The 27,107-nt window shown below is 38.0% G+C and overlaps 2 protein-coding genes across 2 annotated transcripts in view; both read right to left on the reverse strand.

Moving 5' to 3' along the window:
- LOC108179123 (uncharacterized) overlaps window positions 1-27,107 on the reverse strand; it is a gene marked incomplete at its 3' end in the record, with an annotated part of 177,624 nt that overhangs the window by 99,501 nt on the left and 51,016 nt on the right.
- LOC147841583 (uncharacterized) lies at window positions 518-24,878 on the reverse strand. Its single transcript, XM_087277048.1, has 18 exons — window positions 24,805-24,878; window positions 24,580-24,640; window positions 24,477-24,503; window positions 22,006-22,404; window positions 16,103-16,492; window positions 15,919-15,990; window positions 12,659-13,045; window positions 12,182-12,574; window positions 12,004-12,087; window positions 9,346-9,726; window positions 9,190-9,264; window positions 5,885-6,010; window positions 5,624-5,808; window positions 3,859-4,016; window positions 3,478-3,723; window positions 3,125-3,287; window positions 2,808-2,910; window positions 518-2,348 (listed from the first exon to the last, which is right to left on the reverse strand). The coding sequence occupies exons 2-18, from the start codon at window positions 24,623-24,625 to the stop codon at window positions 2,242-2,244; spliced, it is 3,342 nt and encodes a 1,113-aa protein (XP_087133174.1). The 5' UTR covers window positions 24,626-24,640; window positions 24,805-24,878; the 3' UTR covers window positions 518-2,241.

The following is a 27,107-nucleotide window of genomic DNA, read 5'->3' on the forward strand; positions in this document are numbered from 1 at the left end:
GTTTCTTTTAAGGTTTTTTTCTTCACTCTCCTATCGGTGAAGTTTTTTTTTTCCCTCTCCGCTCTGCCACTGGCTTGCATGGTTCAGGGTCGGTAGAGCTACGCATTGATGGATTTTCTCTTCAGTGTTTGGACTCTCAGTGATGACTTCAAACCACACTGAACTGAGCTAAACTATACTGAACTTAAACACTAAAAACTGAACCACACTGTTCCAGTTACTATGACCATTTATGTGAAGCTGCTTTGACAAAATCGACATTGTAAAAGTGCTATACAAATGAAGCTGAACTGAATTGAATTGAATAGGACTACTCTTCTGTATAGTAGTACATTAGGTTAGGGGTGAACGCCACCCCTCTTCGCTCTTCACGTGTTATTATTTTGTTTTCACATAGTTACTTAGCTAGAAGATTCTGGGAAGTTAGATTTAGTTTGGGTTTTGTTTTATTAATTTCTTCAGCACCGCCCGCGTCCCTTCTGCCAGCTCTCCTTTTTTTTTCTCCATCTTTGTATTTGTCTCAGTGTTTTATATATTGTATATAGTCAATTTTTGCTTTACTTACTTTTTCTTTATTTTGGATTATTTCGTTGTTTTTTGTTCACTTTGGGTCTCGTAAATTAAAGCACATATTTTTGGTATTACTTTGGTTGTCTTTTGCACTTATTCACTGTTTGTATAAATATATTTTAAATAACTAAATGTCAAACCCCACTATCCCCTAGCATAACATCAGGGGTTTGTCACACTGTGTATGGAACGTAGCATTAGATATAGAGTTTATTAAGACTTATCACGACTGCATTTATGATCCGTTATTTTACTTGAATTCATATATAAGCAGTCTCAAAACAATAAATATATCCCATAACGTCACCTTTTATTTTAACTACAGTAACAGTATAGCATATTAATTAATTAATCAATTTTTGCTACTTTTGGTTGTCATAAATGTACTTGTTAATAGCTAAATACATTGGAGACTGTAATATCAATTTCATTTTGTGTAAAGCTGATGCTACGTAAACATATAAGCTGCATAGATAACTCAATATTAATAAATAAACTCATAATAATTGATAGAAAGGCATTATAGAGGACTAGAGTGACTTTTTCACCCTCTTTCACTAAAACCTGCAATACAAGAATATTTCTGTCATTTGATAAGTGACTAAACTTCACCCCATTTAACCTGTGCTGCAGCATTCTTCTGCCATTTAAACAGAAAGTATAAGTAGCAAGATTCCTTCTTTTATTTTTTTATTTTTTATTTACTTTTTATGCATACGTATCATTGCACTACTGTTAAAAATAAAGGTAGCACTTTACAATATGACTATGCTAATATGCATTAATTTATGCTTTAATGTCCAGATAAACATTAGTTAATGAAAAACTGAATTTACATGAATGACTATATTTAAGCAAATGATAAAATTGTATATAATTAACAGATTGTCATGATATATGAATTGTTATGAATTTAATGACTTGGTGTATTAACTTGTAAAGAATTGCTTAGTCATATTAAAACACTTAATCTAATAATTATGCTTATTATCAGTTGTTAATGCAGAGTTAATTAAAGAATAGTTTAACACATTAACTCATAATTATATGTGCTTTAGATCAGCATAATTGTGTACTGGTATTGTGAAGTTCCCATAATGAGGAAACATCTTTAAAGATAGCAGCAATCTTTCTTATGTTTAATGAGAAAAGTTATTACAAAATCAAAAAAGACAGAACATAACGTCACTTTAATTGTGGAATAAATTTATTTAGTCCTCAAATAGCTTTTGAATGTTTATGCCACTGTACTGAAACTTTACTAAATTACTGACTAACTGTACTGAACTGTACTAAATGCCTGAATCCTAAATTAAACACATTATCACACAATTTATTTTAACAAAATTACTTTTTTTTTATAACTTAAGGATTGAAAAAAAAGCCCAACCCAAATTTTTTATTTTATTATTATTATTTATTTATTTTTATTTATTTATTTATTTATTATTTTTTTTGCATAATTTGAATAAACATATCATATGCTGTTTTGGATCTTTGTTAGACTTCTATATCATGTCTTCATATGCGTGTGTGTGTGTGTATATATATATATATAATTAACCTAGTAAACCTGTAAAGTAAAATCCGCATAAAATTTTTATATAATAAAGAGATACCACATCCATTAAAAGGAGCTAAACTAAATGTTGCACTTTCTGTGTCAATAAACTAAGACAGGGTGAAGAAACTCATCAGAGGAATGAACAACAGCACCAGAGAAGCACACAGACAAGAAGCCTCAGAAACCGTCACTTGGTCTGGGAGAAACTGAACATCTGTGAACAGAGAATATCAGTCAGTCTGATGAAATAACAGATTATTTACAGCTCAATCAAACAGTGTTGAGGAGCAGCATATAGTTCAATGATTAGCCTAACTACATTTTTCAGAAACTTGACAATAGCTCAGCTATAAAAAAATAGTTTTTCCAGAAGATAGCTACTTTTTTCTACAAAGAGACGCGTAGTTTGACAACAGCTATATTTCATTCGGTGGACCTTACAGATTCACATTTTGACACCTAGAGTCTGTTTGAGAAAAATGAAAATATATAATTAATAATGCTCAATAAAGCATTGAGCTTTGATTTCATAATTGTATTTACTGTTTTAAGTACCAAACATTAACATTAAAAGGGTAGTTTATTTATGTTAATGATGAGTAACCCATAGTTATGGAGCTCTATTTTCATAACAGCTTCCCCAAAACTGCATTCAGACATATGAAATGCTGACCTGTGTTTCCTCCAGACCACACTAGAGGACCCATAGATAGTGACGCACTGTCATGGAGATCCAGAGCCCTGCGCTCTCTCCGCTGCTCTCCAGAGTCACAGCTCTAGAAGAGAAAAGAGTCAAATCCAGCTGTGCAAATCCCTGATAAACATCACTGAACAAACACAAAACCAACAGGAGTGCACAAAATCCCCAGCAGAGGGCAGAACAAACATGTTTAACAGCCTTCATCATTAAACCTCAACACCATCATATCTCCCTGTCTGTGTTTAGTGCTGAAACATCAGTGGGAGATTCTGAAGACTTTTTAAACTCACCGTTGAGCATTGTTCACTGGACAGAAGGCAAAGGTGAACAGCACAGTGCAGGTAAAGCTTAGTGGAGTTTGCAGTGAAGATGAACATCCTGAAGGAGAAACGGCTGCTTGTGGAGACGCCGTTCTGCAGCAGCTTCACTGTGTCGTCCTCAGGATTGGGACACCTGACGAGATCAACAACCACAATCAACAAACCAAAATATTCCATCACATGCATTCAAGTGCATTCATTCATCTAGTGCTTTAGTTCTGAAATATTGAAAATATACAATTATCAGAGAGATCTAGAAGTAGTAGATTTTTAAAAGATGTTGTGAGTTAACACTCGTGTTTAATGAGCAGAGGAGTCTTTACCCTTCAGTGATGAGGTCCCAGCGGAGACTGTAATCAGGGTCATTCACAGGTGTAGCCCAACACGTGTCCATCACCAGGGCAAACTGGCGGCTGTCGACCCCCTCAACACCAACCTCCACATGCATCTCCTGGTCCAGCTCTGCATCCACTCTACCAGTGAAGGGCTGAGTGAACTCGTCATCCACATACGGGACCATCCGCACCTGATAAACCCCTTCACCACTGGGGAGGACCTTGTGCACAGTGCTGTTTAAATTATAAATATATTGTTTTAGGCATAAAACATATATTGAACGACTAAATTGTGTGAAATTTTCTAATTTGGCGACTACACCAATATAAAACAGTCAAACTGAAAGCAGAATGAGTGTGTTGTAGCACCTCTGCAGTGGGTTGATCTCCACGTTCATGGAAAGTGTTTGTGTTTGAGGATAAACACAGCTGAAAGAAAGCTTCAGGATTCTCACTCTGCTGATGAGACCTTCTGTTCCCGGCGTCCCCACAATATAGTTACTGTAGATGAAGTGGCTGCCGTTGGCCTGCAGACAACACATATACATTTCATTTATATAAATTTAGCTTGAGTTCAGTATTTTATTTTAAAGAACAACACCAGTTGTCAAGAGCAATAATGATGTGTTATATATTATTGGTGGAGAATGCAGGCAAACGTGTCAGTGTGTTTGGCAGCATGTTGTTCTCCAATCTTCATCACTAAATGAAAGACTTGAGAAGTCTCAAGACAGGGGTGTTCTGATTAGAACATGGGATTCTGGTTATGATACTATCAGCTGAGTTCTGGACCCAACTGAAGCATATGGAGGGATTTGGGAGTTACACCAAAAGCAAGTTGCAGTTATTAAAATGAGACGTGACAAGGCTATGAACAAGAGCAGTAGTGGTCTGAGGTATAAGAGAAGAGCAGAGTTGGTTAATGTTACATGGGTGGAAATAAGCAGACCAGGTAATATCATTGATGTGAGGTAAAAAGAGAAGGTATCGACGATGACACCCACACTCTTGACCTGTTTAGAGCAGTGGTCCGTAATCACCGGGCGTGAACCAGTACCAGTACTTGGATCAGTGGGTGCTGGGTTGCACAAGAAATCATGAATTATTTTTGTTTTATTCATTATCTGAGTCTCAACAATCTTTTATTATGAAAAATATTTTATTTTGAAAAGTTATTTTATTCTCTCACTTACATCTGGGTCACTGGAATAAGTAAGAAACGGACGTCTTTGGAATGTTTCTTTGCTAAGTGGAAACGACCCAGGAAAGAAATAGATCCTCAAGGAATGTCAAGGAATAGATCCTCAACCCATTTGTCAACAAATCAGGTGAATCCACCATGGCTGTGCAAGAAGATCGCAAATGATGGCAGCCTTTTAGGGCCGCCAGCTTTTAGCTTTTGCTTGCTAGTTCACGCAAGTTCGTTATTTTCAATGGAGGTGTGCGGATTGCATGCACAAGCGGCGTGACGCGCACTTCAAATCACGTGACAAGAACTGACGGATCAGCTTCATATCTCAAACAGTTATCTCAGAACACCCAAACACTGCAGTTCTTTGTAATTTTTTCCATAACTAAAACTTGTAACAGAGTGACAGGAGTGCTTTGTCAGCTTGTCATCCTCTGAGAAAACGGTTAATGGTCCTAGCAACCACTGTAAAATTGTTTACTGTAAAAGCGTTGACTAGTCCGCAATGATAAAAAGGTTAAGGACCACTGGTTTATAGGGATATACAGAATAGTTGTCAATAAATAGGTTGGTATTACAGTCACTATAAGTGTTTGGATGATAAATTAAAGTGGATGTGCATTATTCTTTTAAAAATGTTAAGCACTTGATTAATATTCTGCTTATACTACAGTTCCTCCAGCTAAAGCCACTGTTCAGTTTTATTTCAGACATTTGTCAGGTTTTTATCCTCAAAATGCTCCTGTGTGTGGGACTAGTTTCTTACACATCTCTTCCAAAGCTTTGTGTTGTGTTCTGATTTGTGTTTGTTGTAGCTGTGAAATAAGTAGTGATGTGGAACTGTAGTTGAGTGTTTATCTAAAAATAATGAAACTCCTTAGACTGATGAGACTCAAGCAACCTTGTAGTAGAAAACCGATTTATGAGACAGGTAGTTGATCATACCACAAGATTTGTGCCACAGATGTGTTGATCGTTGTCGAAGTTAAACTCCACTCTGCCGTTCTGGACGGTTCCTCTGCAGCTGGGGTCATTGAGGTGTAAGTGCTCAGCTGAAAAACCAGCTTCAAAAAGCTGACAGCGAGACACAGACATGGAGCCAGAGCTGCTCTCACAGGTCTCATTGAAATCTGAGAGAAAAACATGATCATTAATGACACAAAAACACCTTTTATTTCACATTTGACTGTAGAATCACACACTAACCAAAGGAGTCTTGAGCTGCTCGCTGTTTTTGGTGGCCTTTGTTACATAAACAGCCATAAACACCATTTTTCATCCCACACCTTTCCTCTTTGGAGCAGTTGAGTTCAGAACAGGGGTTTCTGTCATCTAGATGGACAAGTCATTAATATGCATTATTACAAGTTTTTTTAACAGACCATTAGAGCACAAAAACACACACATTTTATATGATTTTAACTGTAGTGTAATGTAATAATAGGCATGTTTTGTAAAGCTACTATTACATTTAGTCAAAATATTTTTTTCCAAAGCGACTTACAATTGAGGAGGTATTTAGCAATTCAACAAGAAGAGACAAAGCACTCAGGAAATGCTAGTTATTTAAAGTAACTTGCTAGAGTAAGGACCTTATCAAACACCCAGTGCAATAAGGTGCAAGACGTGTTTGCCCCAACGTGTTGCTATTTTCAGACCAACGCAACCTTAATTTTCCCGTTTTCCGCCACGTTGTTTAAATAGCAAGTCCATTTGCACCACTTTGTGGACTCAAGAGTGTTGTGGTCTGGTAAAGAGGTGTGTTAAGGCACTTTGTTGACACGTTGCTATAAAGGAACTAAAATAGACTGTTCAATTGACCAGCAGAAAACAGGTCTAAAGTCCAGCGCACAGCACGTCAGTTGTGCACCTCATTTACAGATTGCCTAATACACACAAGATGTACAGCAGTACACAAATATCTTTACAAATGAAAAAGAATTAATGGATTAAACGGCTTTTTTAGTTTATTTATGACAATTTGCAGTTGCATAATGTTATCATTATTAGCAGTATTATTTGTTATATGCATATTTATATTTGTTTGATAAAAAAAAAACAGGTTTTGGACCATATGGGGCATACACTGCAAAAAAAATGTTTTTCTTACTTTTCTTACTTACTTTCTTCTACTTGTTTTTCTTATTTTTTTTGTCTGGTTTCTAGTCCAAATATCAAAAAATTCTTAAATCAAGAAGTATTTTCTACACAAGCAACACATTGTCTTGTTTTAAGAACTAATACGCTAAAAATTAGGTGAGCTTTCCCTTAAAACAAGCAAAATGATCTGCTAATGGAGTAAGCAAAATAATCTTGCTTTAATAATTTTTGCTTTCGATATAATATTATTTTACTTTGAAGTCCAAACGAGCTGCAGCATTCTGGATCATCTGTAGAGGCTTAAGGGTGCAGGACGGGAGTCCACCTAGAAGAGCATTGCCCAGGCTTAAAATGATAAGTACTTAGACTGAAAGTTGGGCAGCATGATCTGTTTAGAGGGTTTGGATTTTTCGGAGAGTGCTAATCTGCATGACCGAGCTATGTTAGCAGTCTCTTTGAAGAACAGTTGATCATCCAGGATCAGCCCGAGAGTCTTTACCAAACTGGGTAATGGGGTAATGGTGGATGATAACAGCTGGATTGAAAAATCACATTGAACACGTGGTGTTGCAGGGAAGACGAGAAGTTTCATCTAAGCCAAAATATACTCCATGTTGTGTGAAATCCTTGCAGCTACCATGTAGTCATCCGGATGAAATGAAAGATAGAGCAGTGTGTCATCGGCATTACAATGATAAGAGAAACCAAGTGGATGATGGTTCCCAGTGATGTGGTGTAAATAAAAAATAGAAGGGGACCCAGAACAGATCCCTGTGGTTCCCTTTTGTTTTGTATACCTCTCCTCTCCAGGCAACCCTGAACAAACTGCAGGTAAGGTAAAACTCCAACCAGCAGAGCTGGGTTTCATAGATGCCAACTGAGGAGAGGGTGGAGAGTAGAATCTAATGCATCAATATATCAAAAGCAGCTGACAGATCCAGTAAACGCAGAATGGAAGATTTAGAATCCACAACCCAGCCTTTAGTTACTGAAGGTAGTGCGGTCTCAGTATTATGTCCATATTTGCAGCCTGATTGGTTTGCATCCTGCATGTGATGAAAGAAAAAGAGAAAGACTGGTGTTGTTTGATGGATAATTGGGATTGACGTGTTGGGAAACAGATTTTAAATTTGAGTAGTTCTTTGTGTAAAAAAATGAGGCCAAATCATCAGCTGATAAGGAGGTGGTGAAGGACAGAGCACAGCATTAAACATCCTGAATAAATTGCGGGTGTCTGAAGTGTTGTTAATGTTGTTGGTGTAGTACAAGGTTTTGGCCAAATTGAGTTAGGAGGCAAATGATGCCAGCTGGGCTTGTTATCTGCTAAGGTCAGCAGGGGTTTTTGAGTTGCAGCATGCTTTCTGATCTAAGTGTTGCCCAGTATTCTCTCAAAGTTTCAGGCAGCCAGGTTCAGAGGAGGAACGGCACATTGGTCTGGTCCGGAGACAGGACAGATCTTATCTGGGCAGGATGTTAAAGTGGAAGAGAGCACTTCTGTTCCACTATTAACATCAAAAAAGTGAGAACTGGGTGTATGAGGAAAGTGAGAATGAAATTACAAATTACTAGGGGTGTCAAAATGAATTGTTTCTTCGGTGCACCGCGATGCAAACACAGACAATTCGGTAACGGTTCAGTAATAATCATAACTGGTTATTATTACTGACGTCATTTACGCTGTCGCCGTAGCATACTATGGTGAAGGAGGCCAGCGCTACTATTTACAACACTCCAACAGCTTCAAAATGCAGAAACTGCACGATTTCACTGCGTGTGTGTTTGCTGGACATTCTTTCACTGACACTTACAGCAGAAGTCCCTAGCTTACTGCGATTGAGAGAATGAAGGCAAACTTTATTTCTCTCACTCTCACTGTGGCCCATTTGACTTGCTGGCATGACTTCCTCTCAGCTGTTACAGTGATACTTCTGGATACAGACACGAGCGCGTGTCTGCAGAGTTTTCTCCACCACCTCTATCATGGATCATCTGTGATAGACTGATGGCCGCTGCCATTTATCAGTATCACTCTTCGGTGAAGAGCACCAGCGCGCGAGAGCCAATCGCAGCCCTTTCTGTTGAGCATGTGACCAATCATAGTGGTGTAAAAGAACTTGCTAGACAAGGCTCAGAAAGCGAGCGGGATATTTATATTAGTTAGTTTGCTATAAATGCTTGTGTTGTTTAAAGGTACAGTTTATATATCTGACTGTTCATATTAAAGGACAAAAATGTATTACAACTAGTATACAAATATAAATATATTTATTATTTTTACTATAAGAATACCTCTACGTTCACACCTCTACGTTACTATGTAATCATTTGAACAACCGCTGCAGATTTTGATACTCATAACACTTTAATCTGAGCAATAATCCTGCAGATTGTGATACAGCACATTACATTACCAGATATTATAGTTGTAGTTTCTGTTGTGGTCGTCTCTGGTGTGTCAGTTGTATAGCTAGTGTTAAACCTCACATCTAGAAACACAAATAAATGTCAGACAGAAAGCCATCATCTCTAACATAAACAGAAGGCAGAGTTAAATGTGTGTCCAGTACCTGCACAGTATGCTAAATTGCAGCCATTTGGCCTCACAAACTCATAGACATAAAAACCTCCAGGACAGGCTTTGACTTGAATGGGATTGGACTGGAAATAGCAGCAGTCGTTGTTCCAGTGTCCGCAGACATCTCTGGTGACCACTCCATCCTCAAGTGTTGGATGTCCTCCGCTCAGCCACAGTGGAGCATTAGTGCCGCAGCTCAACTCATCAACACATGTGTCTGGCATCTGAACACTCTGACCATTAATGAAGAGACGGTACCAGCCGCTCCAGCTCACCGCTCTGTCACACATTAACTGAGAGGAGTTTTGATTGCTGGTGGCTCTCCATGGCTCATCCAGGATGAAGTAGTTGTAGCAGGGGTCAACAGGGGGATCTGTTGAGATGAAAACATTGAAAAAACAAATTTTATAGCATATTCATTATTTAGTAATGGTATTTGGTAGTCCCATGACAAATACTGAAGAGTAAACATTAAATTTCAAGCTCACTGATTGGGTTTTCACTGTATTTCAAAGAATTACGTTAGTTAAGTAAATGTCATGCAGAAGAGTCTTTGGTAACACTTTAGTTTATAAGATGATCATAAGACTGTCATGAATAGGCATGGGACGATAACCGTTTTCAAGGTTTATTGTGGTTTGGGAAAAATCAAGGTTTTAAAACCGCCAAAATTTTTTGTAATACCAACGCAATCTCACGGCAATTCGTAACTTTTTGATTTAGTGGCTAATTTGTATGAATTCATATGATCTAATTCGTACTATTTAGTATGATTTGCTCATCCCAAAATGACGGTTGGGTTTAGGGGTGGGGATGGGTGTCACGCCTCCTTTCTAAAATCCGTACATTTTTGTACAACTCAGCTGGTATGAATTTGTACGAATTAGCCACTAAACTGACAAAATCTGAAATACATGTTTCCTCGTGAGATCAGACTGGTAATATTGTTTCTAAGGCATGTTTTTATTTACATTTTTTGTTGTTGTTTTTTAGGACATCATTATCTCCAGCAGAAAAAAATATATCCAAAGATGCAGTTTTGAATTGTGAAGAAATCAGTGTTTTTGAAACAAATCAAGACAGCAGAATTCAATTAATCGTTTGAATATTTAGCCTGACATGTTTACAGTTTAAACTATTATAAATCTTAAAAAAAAAAAAAAAATATATATATATATATATATATATATATATATATATATATATAAATTTAAAAGTATCTTTTACATATATATATATATATATATATATATATATATATATATATATATATATATATATATATATTTATTTTATTTATTTATTTATTTTTTTTAAATATATATATATAAAAAGAAAAAAGTTTTTGTTTTTGACCCAGACAAGAATATTGAAAATATTGACCCAAAAAGAATATATTTTAGAGTAGTGAGCACAATACCATGAAGCTCTGATATTTTTATCACATCCATATCACCCTGCAGCCCAAGTCCGGTTACTCACTAAAGCTAAGCAGGGCTGAGCCTGGTCAGTACCTGGATGGGAGACCACTAGGGAACACTAGGTTGCTGTTGGAAGTGGTGTTAGTGAGGCCAGCAGGGGGCGCTCAACCTGTGGTCTGTGTGGGTCCTAATGCCCCAGTAAAAGTGAAGGTGACACAACACTGTCAGTGGGCGCCGTCTTTCGGATAAGACGTTAAATTGAGGTCTTGATTCTCTGTGGTCATTAAAAATCCCATGACACTTCTTGTGAAAGAGCAGGGGTGTAACCCCGGTGTCCTGGCCAAAGTCCCTCTATTGGCCCTTACGATCATGGCTACCCAATCATCCCCTTCCACCGAATTGGCTCTATCACTGTCTTTCAACTCCCCCAATAGCTGGTATGTGGTGAGCGCACTGGCACTGTTGTCCTGTGGCAGCCATCACATCATCCAAGTGGACGCTGCACACTGGTGGTGGTGTGGAGAGACCACCCCTCATGATTGTTAAGTGCTTTGGGTGTATGGCCACACACAATAAATGCGCTATAGAAATACACATTAAATTACATTTATCAAAGGTTATCATAGCGTCAGAATCTTATACTGGCCCATGCCTAGTCATAAAAAATGTATAACTGTGGCATGACGTGTTGTATGTAGAATATTTATTACATGGTTATAACAACTCTCATTAAGTTTCATTCATTGAGTTATGTCATTTTAAATGCAAATATGAATTTCTTTGACAAGTTGACATACATCAGTACATCATAACATTACAAAGGCAACATAACGTGTCATAAACCTTTTTAACTCTTTCAAGGCAGGCGTTGCTGATTTGCAACAGTTAAAAGCATAGATTTTGCCTGTTTCTAAAATTTAATTTGTGCCTGAAAGGGTTAATAAACATGATTCTCATGAGGGCATAATTGTGTCAGAAATTTTATAAGTGTCATTAGTATTTTTCTCGACCTTTAACTAGTTAAAAAATTGTATTTATCATTAAAATGTCTTTAAATGTCCTTTAATGTTAATGACGTTGTTATAACATGAATTTTTTTTTTTTTGCTGCTCTTCCCATGACCTATTTGTCATTCTAATTATTTTCTGCAATATTAATAATTGTTACGTATTGTATAACACCATTATTTCTTAGACCTGAAAAAAAAAAAAAAAAAAAAAAACATTTACCAGTGGTTGTGATTGGTGGAGTGATGAAGTCTATGGATGTGATTGGCTGGATTGTTGTCACTGCTCTGCTGGACTGGCCTGTAGCTTTATTTAAAGAACATTTTATTGTCAAAATCATTTACTTTCAAACAAAATCCAGAGCAGAAAATGACTGAAGTGCACATAAATAAATACTCACCAGCACAGTAAACTGAACAAATCCGTTGCTTGACAAGCTCGTACACATAGTAATGTCCAGGACAGGCTTTGACTCTTATAGGGTGGGATTTAAAAGAACAGCAGCCACTATATCCAGAAGCACAGATCTGACGGAGGACCACTCCATCTTCCAGCTGAGGATGGGATCCATTGAGCCACATTGGATAAATAGCACCACAAATGTACTGATTCACACATGATTCTGGCATCTGAGCATTTTGACCATTGTAGAACATCCTGTACCAGCCATTCCACTCATTATGATCACACATATGGCTATTGTAATCAAAAAAAGAGCTCTCAGTGGATCTCCAAGTTTCATTCAAACTGTTATAGTTGTAGCAGGGGTCGACACTTGGGGTGGGCAAAGGTACTGTAGAAGAAAAAGAAAACAAGCAGCAAATACAAATGATTAAATGTTCAAATATGAGATATTTAAAATGTCTGATACACATACCTGCACAATATACAGGAGCTGGGATTGAAAGAGGAGGTCTGGTGAACTTGTAGACATAATAATCTCCAGGACAAGCTTTGACTTGGATTGGGTTGGATCTGTAGTGACTGCTCTGATCATCACGGGAGCCGTAAACTTCACGAGTAACAACTCCATCTTCTAGTCGAGGATGAGATCCATGAAGCCACAGAGCAGTAAATCCCCCACATGTCATATAAGAGGCACACCAGTCCGGCATCTGAGCACTCAATCCATTCATGAAGAGTCTGTACCAGCCGTCCCATTCATGATCGTTATCATGTCCATTTACTTCGTTATACACATCCCAGTTAAGTGTGCTTCTCCAGTAGTTGTCAAGAGTGTTGTAGTTACTGCATGGGTCATAATCTGTGTTAGTGAAAGATGAGATCAAGTTAAACTTGTCAGTTAAACGTATTAATAATTGTGAAATATTTAAACCATGTGCATGATATGATCCAATGATGCTACAAGTTTGTGCAGGTGCCAGTTTAAACAGTTTTGAGTTATTACACTGTATTAGCGGTACAGACTGATAAGCATATCTAATCCGCTCCTACTACATCATCAATGACATGGTGACATTGCACAATTGATTGGTTGCTGTTGCTTCAGCAGACAAAGAGCTTGCTCCTCATTATTTTAAATGCTCAGTGTTGTTTGTGAAGCTATGCGCAGTGCATTTTCATAGACCCTTTTCCAGCCCAGCTCTACCTGTGTTTAGATCTACAACAGGGATTACATGTATATTATGTTTGCATCAGCAGTGTTCTTTGTTTTGTTTTTTGGATTCCCAGACAACATGTCTGTGAATATACTGGCGGAAGCAAGTCTTGGTACTTGCTCTGCACTATTAATCAAAGCAGCAGCAGCAGCGTAGCAGGTCTATTCCAGTGCTTCCCACATGTTTGAAATATACTTGCGGTGGTTGCTGGAACAATTCTTTTACCCACAGCACATAAATAGTCAACTACATGCGACAAATAAAAAAATTATGGGAGTTTTAATTTTAATGTAAAGTAATTTTTATAAGTTTTAATGTATTATGACACTGTAATACACAGTTTGGTTTCAATGGGTTGAAGCTATTTAAAAAAAGGCTGTTGAAATAAAGAAATCCTTTATATCTCTTACTGTTATGCTATTTAGGAGCCATGTGCACCCACCGACAGATAAAGGGTGCTCTCTCTCTCTCTCTCTCTCGCTCTCTCTCTCTCGCTCTCTCTCTAAAGTTGCTTTATTGGAGTGACATTTACAATTTTGTCAAAGCATTTTAGATTTGTATAAAGTATGTAATAGATCAACATGATTTAATTAATAAAATATACAGCAAATGAGAAATAAATATCAGAAAAAAATGAATAAAAATAGACATTATTGCTAAAAATTATAAATACTAGAAAAAGTGTAATTATTTAAATTTAGTCAAATTAGTTAATTAGCCATTTTAACAAATATTTTGCAGCCATTATAGACAACCCAAGCTCATTCTGAAAACGTAGTCCCGCGGACGTTTCTGGAGACAGCGGAATACGTCCCGGCCGGCCAACCGCTTACCTCCTTGTGGAGGGTTTTCCCGCTGCAACCCGTTTGTCCACTCAGCTCACCGTGTACGTCGGCAGGCTGGAGATGCAGAGAGGAGTTGACCACGGCGATCGGTTTCGAGTCCGGGGAAGAGCGGTTCCAGCAATCAGGTAAGACAAAAACAGAATCCCAAAAGTTAAGTGAACGAATTTCGTAACAGGGTGAGGACTCGGTGAAATCCGAAAACGCAGTAGAAAAAAAAAATCAGGGCTTTTCTTTTTTTGGACGGCTTTTGTAAACTGTTGCTTTAGGGAAGCGAGCGAGCGGGCGGGCGGGTCAATCGGTAAAATTGGTTGGGTTCAGGGAAGGAGGAGGGCGGGTCAGCCGATTGGCCGGTCGCGCAGTCAATCATCCAGTCAGTCGGACAGCGGCCTCCGGTGGGTTCACGTGAGAAAAGCGCGGGCGTGAACTGCACTCGCGAGAGGCATTTGAGATGCGAAAAATCGCACAACAACGGCTTCTTGCGGATTCGCAAAAACAAAAACTGCAGCCGTACGTACCTCCCGGGACGTATTCCGCGGTCTCCAGAAACGTCCGCAGGACTGCACTTCCACAATAAGCCTGGGTTGATTATAGATGTCATCTTGTTCTCTCTGAGTATATAGTAAAGTTTGACTCAGTCGTTTATTAAATGATTATTCATTTAATGTTTTTCTTGCGTCTGTCAGCTGCAAAAAGGTGATGCAAAAACACATACAAACAATGGCGACTTTAGAAAGAGGAAGTAAAACCCGAATCCTGGACATTTTAGGAGTTTCATTTCAGAAACTACGGTCAAACGCATTTTGATGGAAAAATGCGCATCTGTGTGAGTGACAGATCACGCACTCACAGAACCTGTGGTAGAAAACGTGCAAAGCGAGAGAAGATTTTCCACTGATTAATTGATCACGAATCATTAGCTTTCTTGTGCGGATGCAAAAAAGCGTAAAAGGATGATAACAATAGTGTTATTCATGTGTCAGCACCAAATATACTTGGGCGGCCGTTAATAAACCTCGGCAGCCCGCCAAAGTAAAGTCTATATGTGGGAAGCACTGATCACTATACATATATACATTACATACTAAAACTTTCAGAGAGTTGTCATGACAGAATTATATACAGTTGATTCAGAATTATTAGCCCCCCTGTTTATTCTTTCCCCAACTTCTGTTTAACGAAGAGCAGATTTTTTTCAACAGATTTATAAACATAATAGTTTTAATAACTAATTTCTAATAACTGATTTATTTAATCTTTGTCATGATGACAGTAAATAATATTTGACTAGATTTTTCAAGACACTTCTATACAGCTTAAAGTGACATTAAGAGGCTTAACTAGGTTAATGACAATATATAGCTATTGTAAAATGATGGTTTGTTCTGTAGACAATCAGAAAAAATAACTTTAACTGGCTAATAATTTTGACCTTAAATTTTTATTCAAAATGTTTTAAGTTGTTTTTATTCTAATTGAAATAAAACAAATTAGACTTTCTCCAGAAGAAAAAAATATTATCAGACATACTGTGAAAATTTCCTTGCTCTGTTAAAAACAATTTAGTAAAAATATTTAAAAAATAAAATAAAATACAAAGGGGGTCTAAATATTTATGACTTCAACTGTATATGCATGCACGCACACACACACACACACACACACACACAACTTACTGATGGTGATGGTGGATCCAGTAATTACATTTGGACTTGCAGTGGAAACCACCTGTGAGATAGCGCTGACATCTGATTTAAAACAAAAATATCAAATATGTGATTTTAAAAAGGCACATTACTAGAGGGTCATTACTGAAAAATTGTTAAATGTTTTTTTGTCTTGTGCAATCGTGAACAGTACCTGTACAGTATCCTGCACATATGCTTTGTGTGTTCACAAGTTCATAGACATAATAATTTCCTGGACACGCTTTCACTCTGATGAGGTTTGTCTTGTAATCACAACACTCGTTCCTGTCATAATTTCCACAGACCACTCTGGTCACCACTCCATCTTCTATCTGAGGGTGATGACCATCTAGGAACAGACTAACAACTGTGTTACATTCGAGTCCAGTAGTGCAGGTCTCGGGCATCTGGATGTTCATTCCATAGTAGAAAAGCCTGTACCAGCCACTCCAATTGAAATAAAAATCACAAATAGAATCTCCAGTTTCATTGTTGGCTCTCCAGGGGCGATCCACTGACTCATAGTTGTAGCAGGGGTCACTGCTGATGCTTGGGAAAGCAACTTTTAAAGAGTGGAAAAAGTGTTATTAAAATATTGTATGCACATAGAAGACCGTTTCAAGTATTACAACACAAAACACAATCATAGGGCTAAGGTTTTTTAGTAGTGATGTGTGATACCACTGGTTTCCTATCCGATCCGATACCTAGTCAAATGAAGGTATCGGCGATACCAATCCGATACCGATACTTTGCCCAAAAATTACTGTTTGGGACATTAAAGTAACAAGTAGTGTACTTAAAAGTGTCACTTCATACTGAATACAAGAGATATTGTAGGTTTTTCTTGCTTATTGATGAAGAATTATCATCCACAAAAAGAGCCAACTTACATATTTATTGACATCATCTGAGCTTGTATATCTTAAAACGCCTGCCTGAACATCTTAACATTAAAACAATAAGCATTCACACTTTTTATTTATTTTTTTATTATTAGGTCAGGGACACATTTTACTCCAAGCTGAACTATTGCAGACATTTTGGTCATTTAAAGGGGTGGTCCAGAATGTAATTTTAAGGCTTGGTTGTGTTTATAAGATGCAAAGCAATGTGTGCTCATATTTCACTTGAAGGAAATCGCATAATTTTTTCATAAATCTCACTTTGATTGTACACAACTACTCAGCTAACATGAAAACGACTGATATATTTCCTAATTCCTCTGAAAGGCCCGCCCTCAAGTGACTCTGATTGGTCATCGTCATAATGTGCTGCGATTCGCAGATCGGCTCCACGTCACGCCCGTACAAGCACGCCCTTTTTGCTGTGTAAACACTTAACAGTCAGTCAACCTCCTGCATGCTCTCTAAAATAAAATTTCACAAGTGTCTGTAACGAGTGAAAATGGGGTGTGGCTCCTTTAAGCAACCCGGGCTCATTGTATAAACGTAGCCCCACGGACGTTTCTGCGGACCGCGATTTACGTCCCGGGAGGTACGTATTCGAGCGTTTTTTTGTTTTCGCGGATCCGCGAGAGGCCACTGTGCGCGTTTTTTCGCGTCTCGGGCGGGCGCCTCTCGGGAGCGCGCGGCATTCGCGCCCGCGCCGTTCTCGCGCGAAAAGCCGCCGGATCAAAAAAAAAAAAAAAAAAAAGCCACGTAAATTGCGGTCTCCAGAAACGTCCGCGGGGCTACGTTTCCAGAATGAGCTTGGGTTGCCTTTAAGAGACATCGCTATTGCGTGTGACTAAGTGTGTGCGTTAATGTGTGAACTTTTTGTAACAAGCGCATGTGCGCGGGAGTTTTTCTTTTTCTCTGATGCTCAGATTAAGTTATTATCTGTAATATATCGTGACAGAAGAATAAAGCACAAGATGTGGGATGGGACCTGTGTGAGCCTTGATTTACTTTTCTGCTACTACACGAGTTAGGTGCAGCTCCTGTATTATTATTTTTTTTTTACTCAACGCGTTACATGATGTGTTTCACATATATCCGGAATATGCAGGTGTCAGTAATATGAATCGTTCACATATCTTTTGCGACTTCATTTTCTGAGATGTGAAACGCATGGAAAAGCTGCCTAAAGAGAAACATTACAAAGTTGCGCACACACATTGAGAGAGAGGCTGTGTGAGAAATGTGTGGGTGTGGGTGTTTATAGCAGTTTGACTGATAAATATGAATTTGTAGCTAAATCGTTTACCCGCAAAGCAGCATTTTGCATTGTTTACATAGTTGCTACAGCATACCGTTAACGCTAGACACTGTACATGTCACGATCAATTTTAACTAATAAAAACACTTACAGGTCGTGGTTCACAGCTTCTGCTTTGAGGAGATTTTAACCGAATTCAGCACTGAACTGGGAGAGATTTTGGGGCTGTTTTGTCAAATCATGCTTGCTATGTATTTTATAATTCTCTGGAACATAATTAATATTGAACTGTAAGCACTTCTGTCTTTGTGTCGTGTCCTTTGGAAGCCCAAATACAGAAACAGACGAAGCTCTGTGGAAACAGCAGCGTTTGGACGCATTTTTAGCTTCATCACTACTATAACGCTACAGCGCCTCTGGCCACGGCCCTTACCTGCACAGTGTGTTGTCAGTGTTCTGCCACTCTGGTCATGTAAATTATTGTTTTGGTGGCAGAATCCGGACACTAGTCATGTCTAATCCTGTCCTGTTGTGCTCGGCTCAGGTTTTCTAGGGTCGAGCACTTGTTTCTGTATTTGTGTGTGTCTCCGTGTGTGCTCGCGCCTTCGTGGGTGTGCGCAGAGCGTGCACGCTTCCGCTTGATGCGGACGCGTGAGCTCTGCGTCCCTCCCACGTGCGCGCTCTTGTACTCGTGTTTGTGTTTTCGTCTGTCTGCCGCGTGGTGTTTCATTCCCAGTGTCTCAGTCTTGATGGTGTCGGTTTTGGTTGGCGCTGGGATGAAGCATGCACACTGCGTGTGTGAGCGCACGGTGAGTGTTTTCATTCATCGTGTGCTCATGTCTTGCGTCTGTTGTCAAAGCACGTGGTTAAGTGTTTACATTGTGGTCACGTGCTTTTGTTGTGTGCTTCAGTGTTGTGCTTGTGTTGTCATGAACATGTGGTTAATGAGTTCTCTCATTCTTTTCATTGTTCTTGTCGTGTTTTATGTGAGCGCATGGCTTGTGTTGTCTCTCTGTGTCATGCGCTCTCCCGTCTATTGTCTAGTCCCACCCTCCTTGTTAACTCATTATTAGTTTGTCATTTTCACCTGTTTGTGTCAAATTACTTTTTGCTTTATAATCCCCTCATGTTTTCAGTCCTGTGCCAGTTTGTCGTCTAAACTCCCCATGTGTTCCTGCTCTTGTTCTTGTCGTGCCAACCCAGTCAAGTTTGTTAGTGTTATAGTTATGTTTTTCCCCTTCGCGGTGGTTTTTGTTGTTCTTTTGTTTTATTTTTATTATCAATAAATCATCCTGTGTTTGCACTTGAGTCCTCGCTCCCTCATCCTTCCTGAACCGTGACATGTTTATGCGCAGTAACTAACCTTTGTGATCTCACACGGGGCGGAAGTATTTTTTGTAGTCCCCAAAATTCATTCATTGTAGGCTTTGCTAAGCTAACTCTGTAAAAACCAAGGTCTCCCTTTGCATTAAACTTAGAACTTTTTACATTCAGAGATGTTGTTTACGTTCACACAGCTACATTACACATCAACTAAAGTTTAAAATATGATATCATAGTGGACCACCCCTTTAATTATTTCATTACGTTTTTCATAACCAAAGTTCTAAACAAATGTGTTTTAAGAATTCAGGGAACTGCCGTGGTTTTATCATCGGCTCAAAAACCCAAGGCCACGAATAGTGCCTGCCTGCTGTGGTACCTGGATAGTGCCTGCCTGCTGCACCTAACGACTCTGAAAACGATGTCTATCTTGTCCTAGCAGCACCTTTGCCTCTCTTTTTCTTCCACTTCTGATCCCCTTTTCAATTTTTAAGTAGATGTTTGATTAGGTATGTCGTGTTACCACAGTACCTCACTGTTTTGTTACACGTGTCACAAACCACATCGTTTGAGTTTATAAAAGTGAAGTGGCTTCACCCATATCCAATGACAGTAGGACTGATCAACAAGTGCCAGTGGACTGAGTGGCTAACTAACGTGCTCTGCAGGTGTACAGTGCCATATTATGCACATGACTTGGCAGGCGGAAGAACAAGTAGTTCAGACTCATAGATATATACATTAGATGTCGCCTGGCCTATTGTTGTCTATTGGACGGAATGCGTCAATAGTGCCGCCATCTTGCTACAGGGTAGTGCTACTTTGTAATGAATGCGGGACCAAGGTACAGTGGAGGACTGTGGCCATCCAAAGCCAGAGACATACACTTACAGTATACACATATATCTATGATCGGGAGTTTTCCTGGATGTTAGTATGTTTTTGTTTTTTTTTTAATTACGAAAATTATAATTTTACGTCACTTTTCTACATTGATGGGTCATTGACCGCACGGGCATTCCTGACAAAAAGCTTGTGTTTGTGTGTACAGAAATGTACTATTCACCCTCCCTGTTAAATTTGATCTGATCATGTCCTGAAACACAGCTCCTCTCCTGCTTTCACTTCTCATACTGAGCGATTCGTTTGTGAATGAATCTCCGTTATAAACAACTCGTTCACTAGCCGACAATGATACAAGTTTCTGGCAGCGCAGCATCTCGTTGTCATATTTCTTTTGCATTGTTTGCTGATTTTTAGTTTAGTGCGAGTTGGAGCTGCTTTGCCGTATGGTGAATGCAGTAAGTGACTGTTATCATCAATAACGTTACCTGATTAGCACAAAAGTTCAGAACATACAAAAACAGAAAAAAACTTAATATTATGTATGAAATGTTCTGCCTTGGTGCTTTGTTTTCTTTGTTTGCTCGTTACTACACCCGTAGACAGCGCTAAAGTCCCGCATCTTCACGTAATAACTCTGTCTTGACTAGTGCGGTTGAATGACATTTGTCCTGGGAGCACTGTACCAATGTGGCGGCGCTATTGACGCATGCTCAAGGACCTTATGCGATATCTAGTGTATATATCTATGATTCCAACTGAGTTGGTATTATTTAAATAAACTACGGTAATTGTGGTTACTTTCCACTGTATTTCTATTTCAAACAAACTACAGATTTGCTCCAAATTACTGAAATATCGATATTTTGATGATATAATCGATTCTAGAACACACAAAGCTGGTATTGGAGATATTGATATTTTAGTATCGATCCTCACATCACTATTTTTTAAAATAAGGGGTAACATGTCTGAATAAACAAAATGTGCTTTCAATATGATCAAGCACTGTATGTAAAGTGTTAACATTCATTAACATTAATCAATAAGGTTTGAAAGATGCTTATTCATAGCAACTTGCGTTGGATTTACTGTAGGTAAACATTTTTATCAGCTCTTGCTTTCCCTAAGAATCAAACACATGTGGTTGAGCTTAACTTGTAAAGCTGCGGTCACACTGGGCTTTTCCTCCCATAGACTTCCATTCACACGCACGCGAATGCGTCAGACCGGAAACGCAGGGTCATGCGTTAAGTTTCGCAGGTTGCTGCGGTGCAAAGTTCAAGCTTGGTGAACTCTGTCTTGCAAAATCGCATCACTTGACTGTGTGAGACTAATCGAGGATCAAAACATGACCTCTATTGAACAAAAAATGTCTAATAAGCTTGTTTAATCCCGCCCCTTTTCACAGCGTCACACGACAGAAAATCGCATGCTCAAATTCTAATGTGACCGCAGCTTAAAGCTGTGATATTTGAGGAGTTCAGTTAAAACAGCCTTGAATAGTGAATGATTAATTGATTGCACCCGAAATCATTTAAATCATATGTAAACCTGGATTGCATTCTACTTGGCAAAATCACACCCACCCTAAAATAAATCTCTCTACCACTTCTGTTGAAAAGGTATAACAAGACATCTACTCAGTTTGTCCATACAAAAAAAAAAGCATCCAGGTCCAGTCGAGACTCAAACCAGTGACCTTATATTGTCATTCAAATAAATCATTATAAAGAGTTAAACCTGTACCTGCACAGTATGAAGGTGAGGAGATCGACAGATCTGGCTTGACGAGTTCATAGACGTAATAGTTTCCTGGACAGGATTTGACTCGGATGGATGTGGATCTGTATAATCCACACTGGTTAGAGTTTTTATTAGTTCCCACAACATCACGGGTCACCACTCCATCCTCAAGTGTTGGATGAGAACCGTTGAGATACAGTCCAGTGTGCCCACCACATCCCCTAAAACTCACACACCACTCAGACATCTGGGCACTTTGTCTATTCAAATACAGCCGATACCAGCCGCTCCATTCATTAAGTGTGTCGTCATGTCCACTGTAGTACCATTGATGAATGTTTCTCCAGTAGTCATCAAGAGTGTTATATGCATAACATGGGTCAAAACTAGAAGTTGTACGTCCTGAGACAATTAAGATAAAAAAGTCAATGTTTTACAGTGTTAAACTAAAACTCTTACAGATTTTGTTTGAATAAGTGGAACAAACCGACAGTACAGTACTTCACAGGTAAACATCTAACATCTATGTCTGTAGAGAAAGTATTGACTGAGGATGCTTGAGATAAACATATGAACAGTCTGTCCTTTATTCCTCTCTCAGAGTTACCGCCAATATTTCTTATACATTATACATTTATCTTTTCAAGTTTTTCAAGATATGACTGGAATTAAAATGGACAGTGGTATCTGGATATCTATTACTGCTCTTCTATTTACTATGAGCTTGTAAATTACTTTGGATGATTACTTTGCAGATTGTAAAAATAATAACACAGATTTCTCTAAACATACTACAGTGGCTTTTAATAAAAGTATCTATCTAAATCTTAAATACTTGTTTTATTAAAAGTCCTTTCAACTCTCCTATAAAACCATGCTTTACGTGTATTTAAAAGTATTGCTGCAAATATGTTGCTGTAAAACATGGCTGCTCAATCCTGTTCCTGGAGATCTACCTACCTGCAAAACACAGCTCTCACCCTGATCAAACACACCTGAACCAATTAATTAGGACCTGAACAGCACTTGATAATTACAGGCAGGTGTGTTTGAAATGGGTAGCAACTGAAATCTACAGGAAGGTAGATCTCCAGGAACAGGGTTGAGCACCTCTGCTGTAAATTAACAAAAGCTGCGTCTCAAATGGCACACTATACACTATGCACTCATGCACTATGTACTTATGCACTTACACACTCAATAGGATAGTATATGTATGTAGTGTCGTCCCAAATTGCACACTAATGTTTTTTTACTAAGCGAAAATTCAAACCGTTTCCCTGATGATGTTTGACGGTCGCCAAATCAGTGAAATAAACGACCGAATTATCAAATAATACCTGCCGTGAGTATAACCGCATTCACCATCGGGAGGCGCTATAATCACTCACGTAGGAGAATTTTGCTTTCACCATCCAAAATAAATAAAGTTATTCAACATGTGCTTCCGGTAGCTCCACCCCTTCCGCTACGTAAGCAAATCTGCGGTCGTTGAGTGCGTAAAGTGTCCATCATTACACACTTCATTTTAGCGGCTGAATGAGTGCATCATCCTGGTAATTAAAGTGCACTTATTATTTTTAGAGTTTTCAGTATGAACGCACTACTTACACTATTTATACTACAAAATGGCGTAGAATAGTGCATAAGTATGCGATTTGGGACGCAGCTAAGGTCATTTGTTGACAGTCTACTATCATTCTCCCTATCTGTGCTGTTTGTGCTCTGACCAGCAGGTGAAGCCAGTGTTACTGTTCTACTATCAATCATAGATCATCCCACCAATGACTCCACCCATTTCACCTGTTGCTCATTAGCATCTATTCATCTAAGTGCATATATACCTGCTTTCTTCAGTTTTCTACCATTTTACTTTAGCTTTCATGTTGTTTTATTTCATTTGGATTTTTCCCTGCCGATCATGCAATATTATTCTGTCACAGTTTACATTTTAACTGTTTCAGTTTAAAAGCACCATATTTTATTTGCTATTGGTCTCTTTTAAAAAAGTTTTTTTTAGCTCTTTTGTAGCTCCTAAATGGCTCTTCATTTATCACCCGATTAGAGACTTCTCTTTTACCCCAAATTAGCCTTTTTTAATCCTAAGTTAGTCCTTTTTCATTCTTTTCCTAAAAGCAATGTCTTTGCATGACATAAAAATGTTCTTTTTTCTTTTTTTTTGTGAACTTCTATGGCGGTCAGTGGTTTGAGCTTCCAAACTACAGGTATAAACTGCTTTCAACTGATCTCCTTTGAGTAATAAGAGTCTTAGCAAGCAAATCTATTTTCTAATCAATACTATAATATACTTTTTGCATTAGCTCTGGGATGCAAGGTTTTGTGCTTTAAACAAGTGCGTAGGTTTTAATTTTTTTATTTTATTGTTTTGTTTATAATGTGAGTCATGCCTTCAGTCCGTTTACAAAAGCAAAATATAGAAGGAAGAAAATTTGATTGTAAAAAATATATTGTACCTGTTGTTAGACCGCTGGTTATTTTACCTGTTAAATAAACACAATAAGCAAAATTATTTAATATTTAAGATGGGGTTTTCAAGTCAGATGATAAAGCCCTCACCATGAATCAGGAGCAGCGACACACACAATGAGATGAAAAACCTCATAGTGACAAATGACACCTGCACACACACACACAGCATAAATTGTTTATATCGGTTGTTATTGCTCAGAATATTTTAAATAAACAGTATTATGTTCACAGATAAATAAAATTAGCATTATGCGAAAAAATCTTTGGATGTTTGGATTTTAAAAAGTGTTACAATAAGAGAAGTAGCTTTACCGGGAATGCTGCTGCAGAGCAAACTCAGATTCTCTTTAGCCGATGATACTGAACTGCGATCCTCAAAATCTGCCTTTATTAATACCTGTGGGTGGGCCTTTACTGGAACCAAGAACAATACCATAAACCAGTTTTTCACTTTTGATGTGTAATTAGGATATTTGTAACTTGAATGGATTGTTTTGATGAATTTGGCAGCTGTCGCGGATACATTCTTTCTTGAACAGATGCCAATGGTTGGAATGACGACCAGCCAGCTTGATCTCTCTTTTTCCCAGGCAGATTTACATAAACATAACCTTAACACTTTTGTAAATACAAAAAAAAAACACACTAGGTTTTGTCTAAAAAACGTTGAACCAGTTTAAACCAGTGAGTTAAAATAATTGGTTTCACTCTACTTGAAGACAACATAAACTTGTCATGAATCCATCATAAACATGATTGTGCATTATAATTATGTCATGAATTGTATAGCATTTATATTTTTACCTTTATTTTTGTTATTAATATTTTTCTTGGCCTCAGCTACAGTGGTACAAATTGAATTTGTCAAAGTCTTTAAATATTAATAGGCAAGTCAAGGCAGATTTCTCTAGCACATTTCATACACAATGGTATTTCAAAGTGCTTTACACAAACATGAATAAAAGAGACAATTATAAGAAAATAAAAATGAAAAAGAATAAAAATAATTAAAAAACAGATTAAAATGTGTTAAATAGGTTTCAAAAGAATTAAGAAGAAAAGAAAGACATAATAGTGTGATCTGAGGGTCATAGCACAGTGCTTATACCGCAAAGGCACAGCTAAACAGATGTGTTTTAAGTGATGTGCCTAATGTTGGAGCAGATCCGATCATTTCCGGAAGTTGATTCCAGTAGCGGGGGGGTTTGGGTAGGGGGTGGCGCAGTAGCTGAAGGCCGATTCCCCCTCCTTTGACTGAACTGTTGGAATTTATAATTTACTTGATCCTAATGATCTGAGAGATCTTTGCTCACTGTATGAACATATCTGTATTGAGGTCCTAGGCTATTTAGTGATTTGTAGACAAGTAATAATACTTTAAAATCTATTCTGAATGTAACTGGCAGCCAGTGTAGAGACCTGAGGACAGGTGTGATGTGCTCTGATTTCCTGGTTCTGGTCAGAATCCTGGCAGCAGCGTTCTGGATGAGCTGCAACTGTCTGACTCTTTTTGGGAAGGCCAGTGAGGAGTCCATTACAGTAATCCACCCTGCTGCTGATAAAAGCATGAATAATTTTCTCTAATTCCTCACTGGAAACAAAGCATCTGATTCTTGCAATGTTTTTGAGATGATAGTATGCTGATTTACTTACAGCTTTGACATGACTATTGAAGAGGTCATCAAATTATGACACTTAGTATTAAGTGTTGATACTTTTACTGAAAGATTTAAATGACCGATTCAATTTGTTCTAGTGAAAAAAGACTGATCTCTGATTTGACATATGGCATTAGACATTCATAGCAGAAGGGTAAAGAGTTATAACAAAATAATGGGAGAAAAGATTTTTTTTTTAAATCTTTTGCTTTGCAAAAGGACTAACTGATTCAAAGCATTCAAAGCACCACACTGGCAACACCCCCTGGTCAAAACCATATAAATGTAACAAATACTTAAAAAAAAGTTTACTTCACTTAGCTTTTCATCCTGTAACATTAAATTATTATAGTCTTAAATTGTTACGTTGTGGATTCTGCCACCCAGGTCAACAAATGACTATTAACAATATTCCTTTTCAGTTCACTAATGTCTAATTAAAATGCCTTGTAAAACAATCTGAATGAATCCTCATGATTCATGTGAATTTTATGGTATTACACAAATCGCCCCCAGTGGAGAACCGTTGAATTTATAAATTGTTACCAAATGGCATAATAAAGCCAAAATCATATTCTTGAAGCAGTATTTCAAAAGCAGCCATCACAGGTACTGTATATTGTTTTACAGTAACACCAGGCCAACAAATGTTTTTGTTAGTTCTCATATTTTGTAGTAAAAAAAAATGTGGTAAGTGGTTCCTGAGACATGTTTATTTCTGAAACTTACCACGCAATGCGTTTTGCATCATACGTCGAATCAGTGAATTGAGTTTATTATCATTTTAAAAATTGTCAATATCTGTGTTACAAAAACACATCAATCCACTTCATAAGACACATGTTAAACCCCTAGTAGTGTGTTAGTTTTACTTAAAAGCTTCAAAAAGGGCCACTATCCAAACCATTACACTGCATAAAGAGCCTTGACAAATGTGAAACTGTTCTGACTGTGTTC

Source organism: Danio rerio, chromosome 12 (genome assembly GCF_052040795.2).
Source record: "Danio rerio strain M-AB ecotype USA chromosome 12, GRCz13ab, whole genome shotgun sequence".
NCBI classification, from domain to species: domain Eukaryota; kingdom Metazoa; phylum Chordata; class Actinopteri; order Cypriniformes; family Danionidae; genus Danio; species Danio rerio.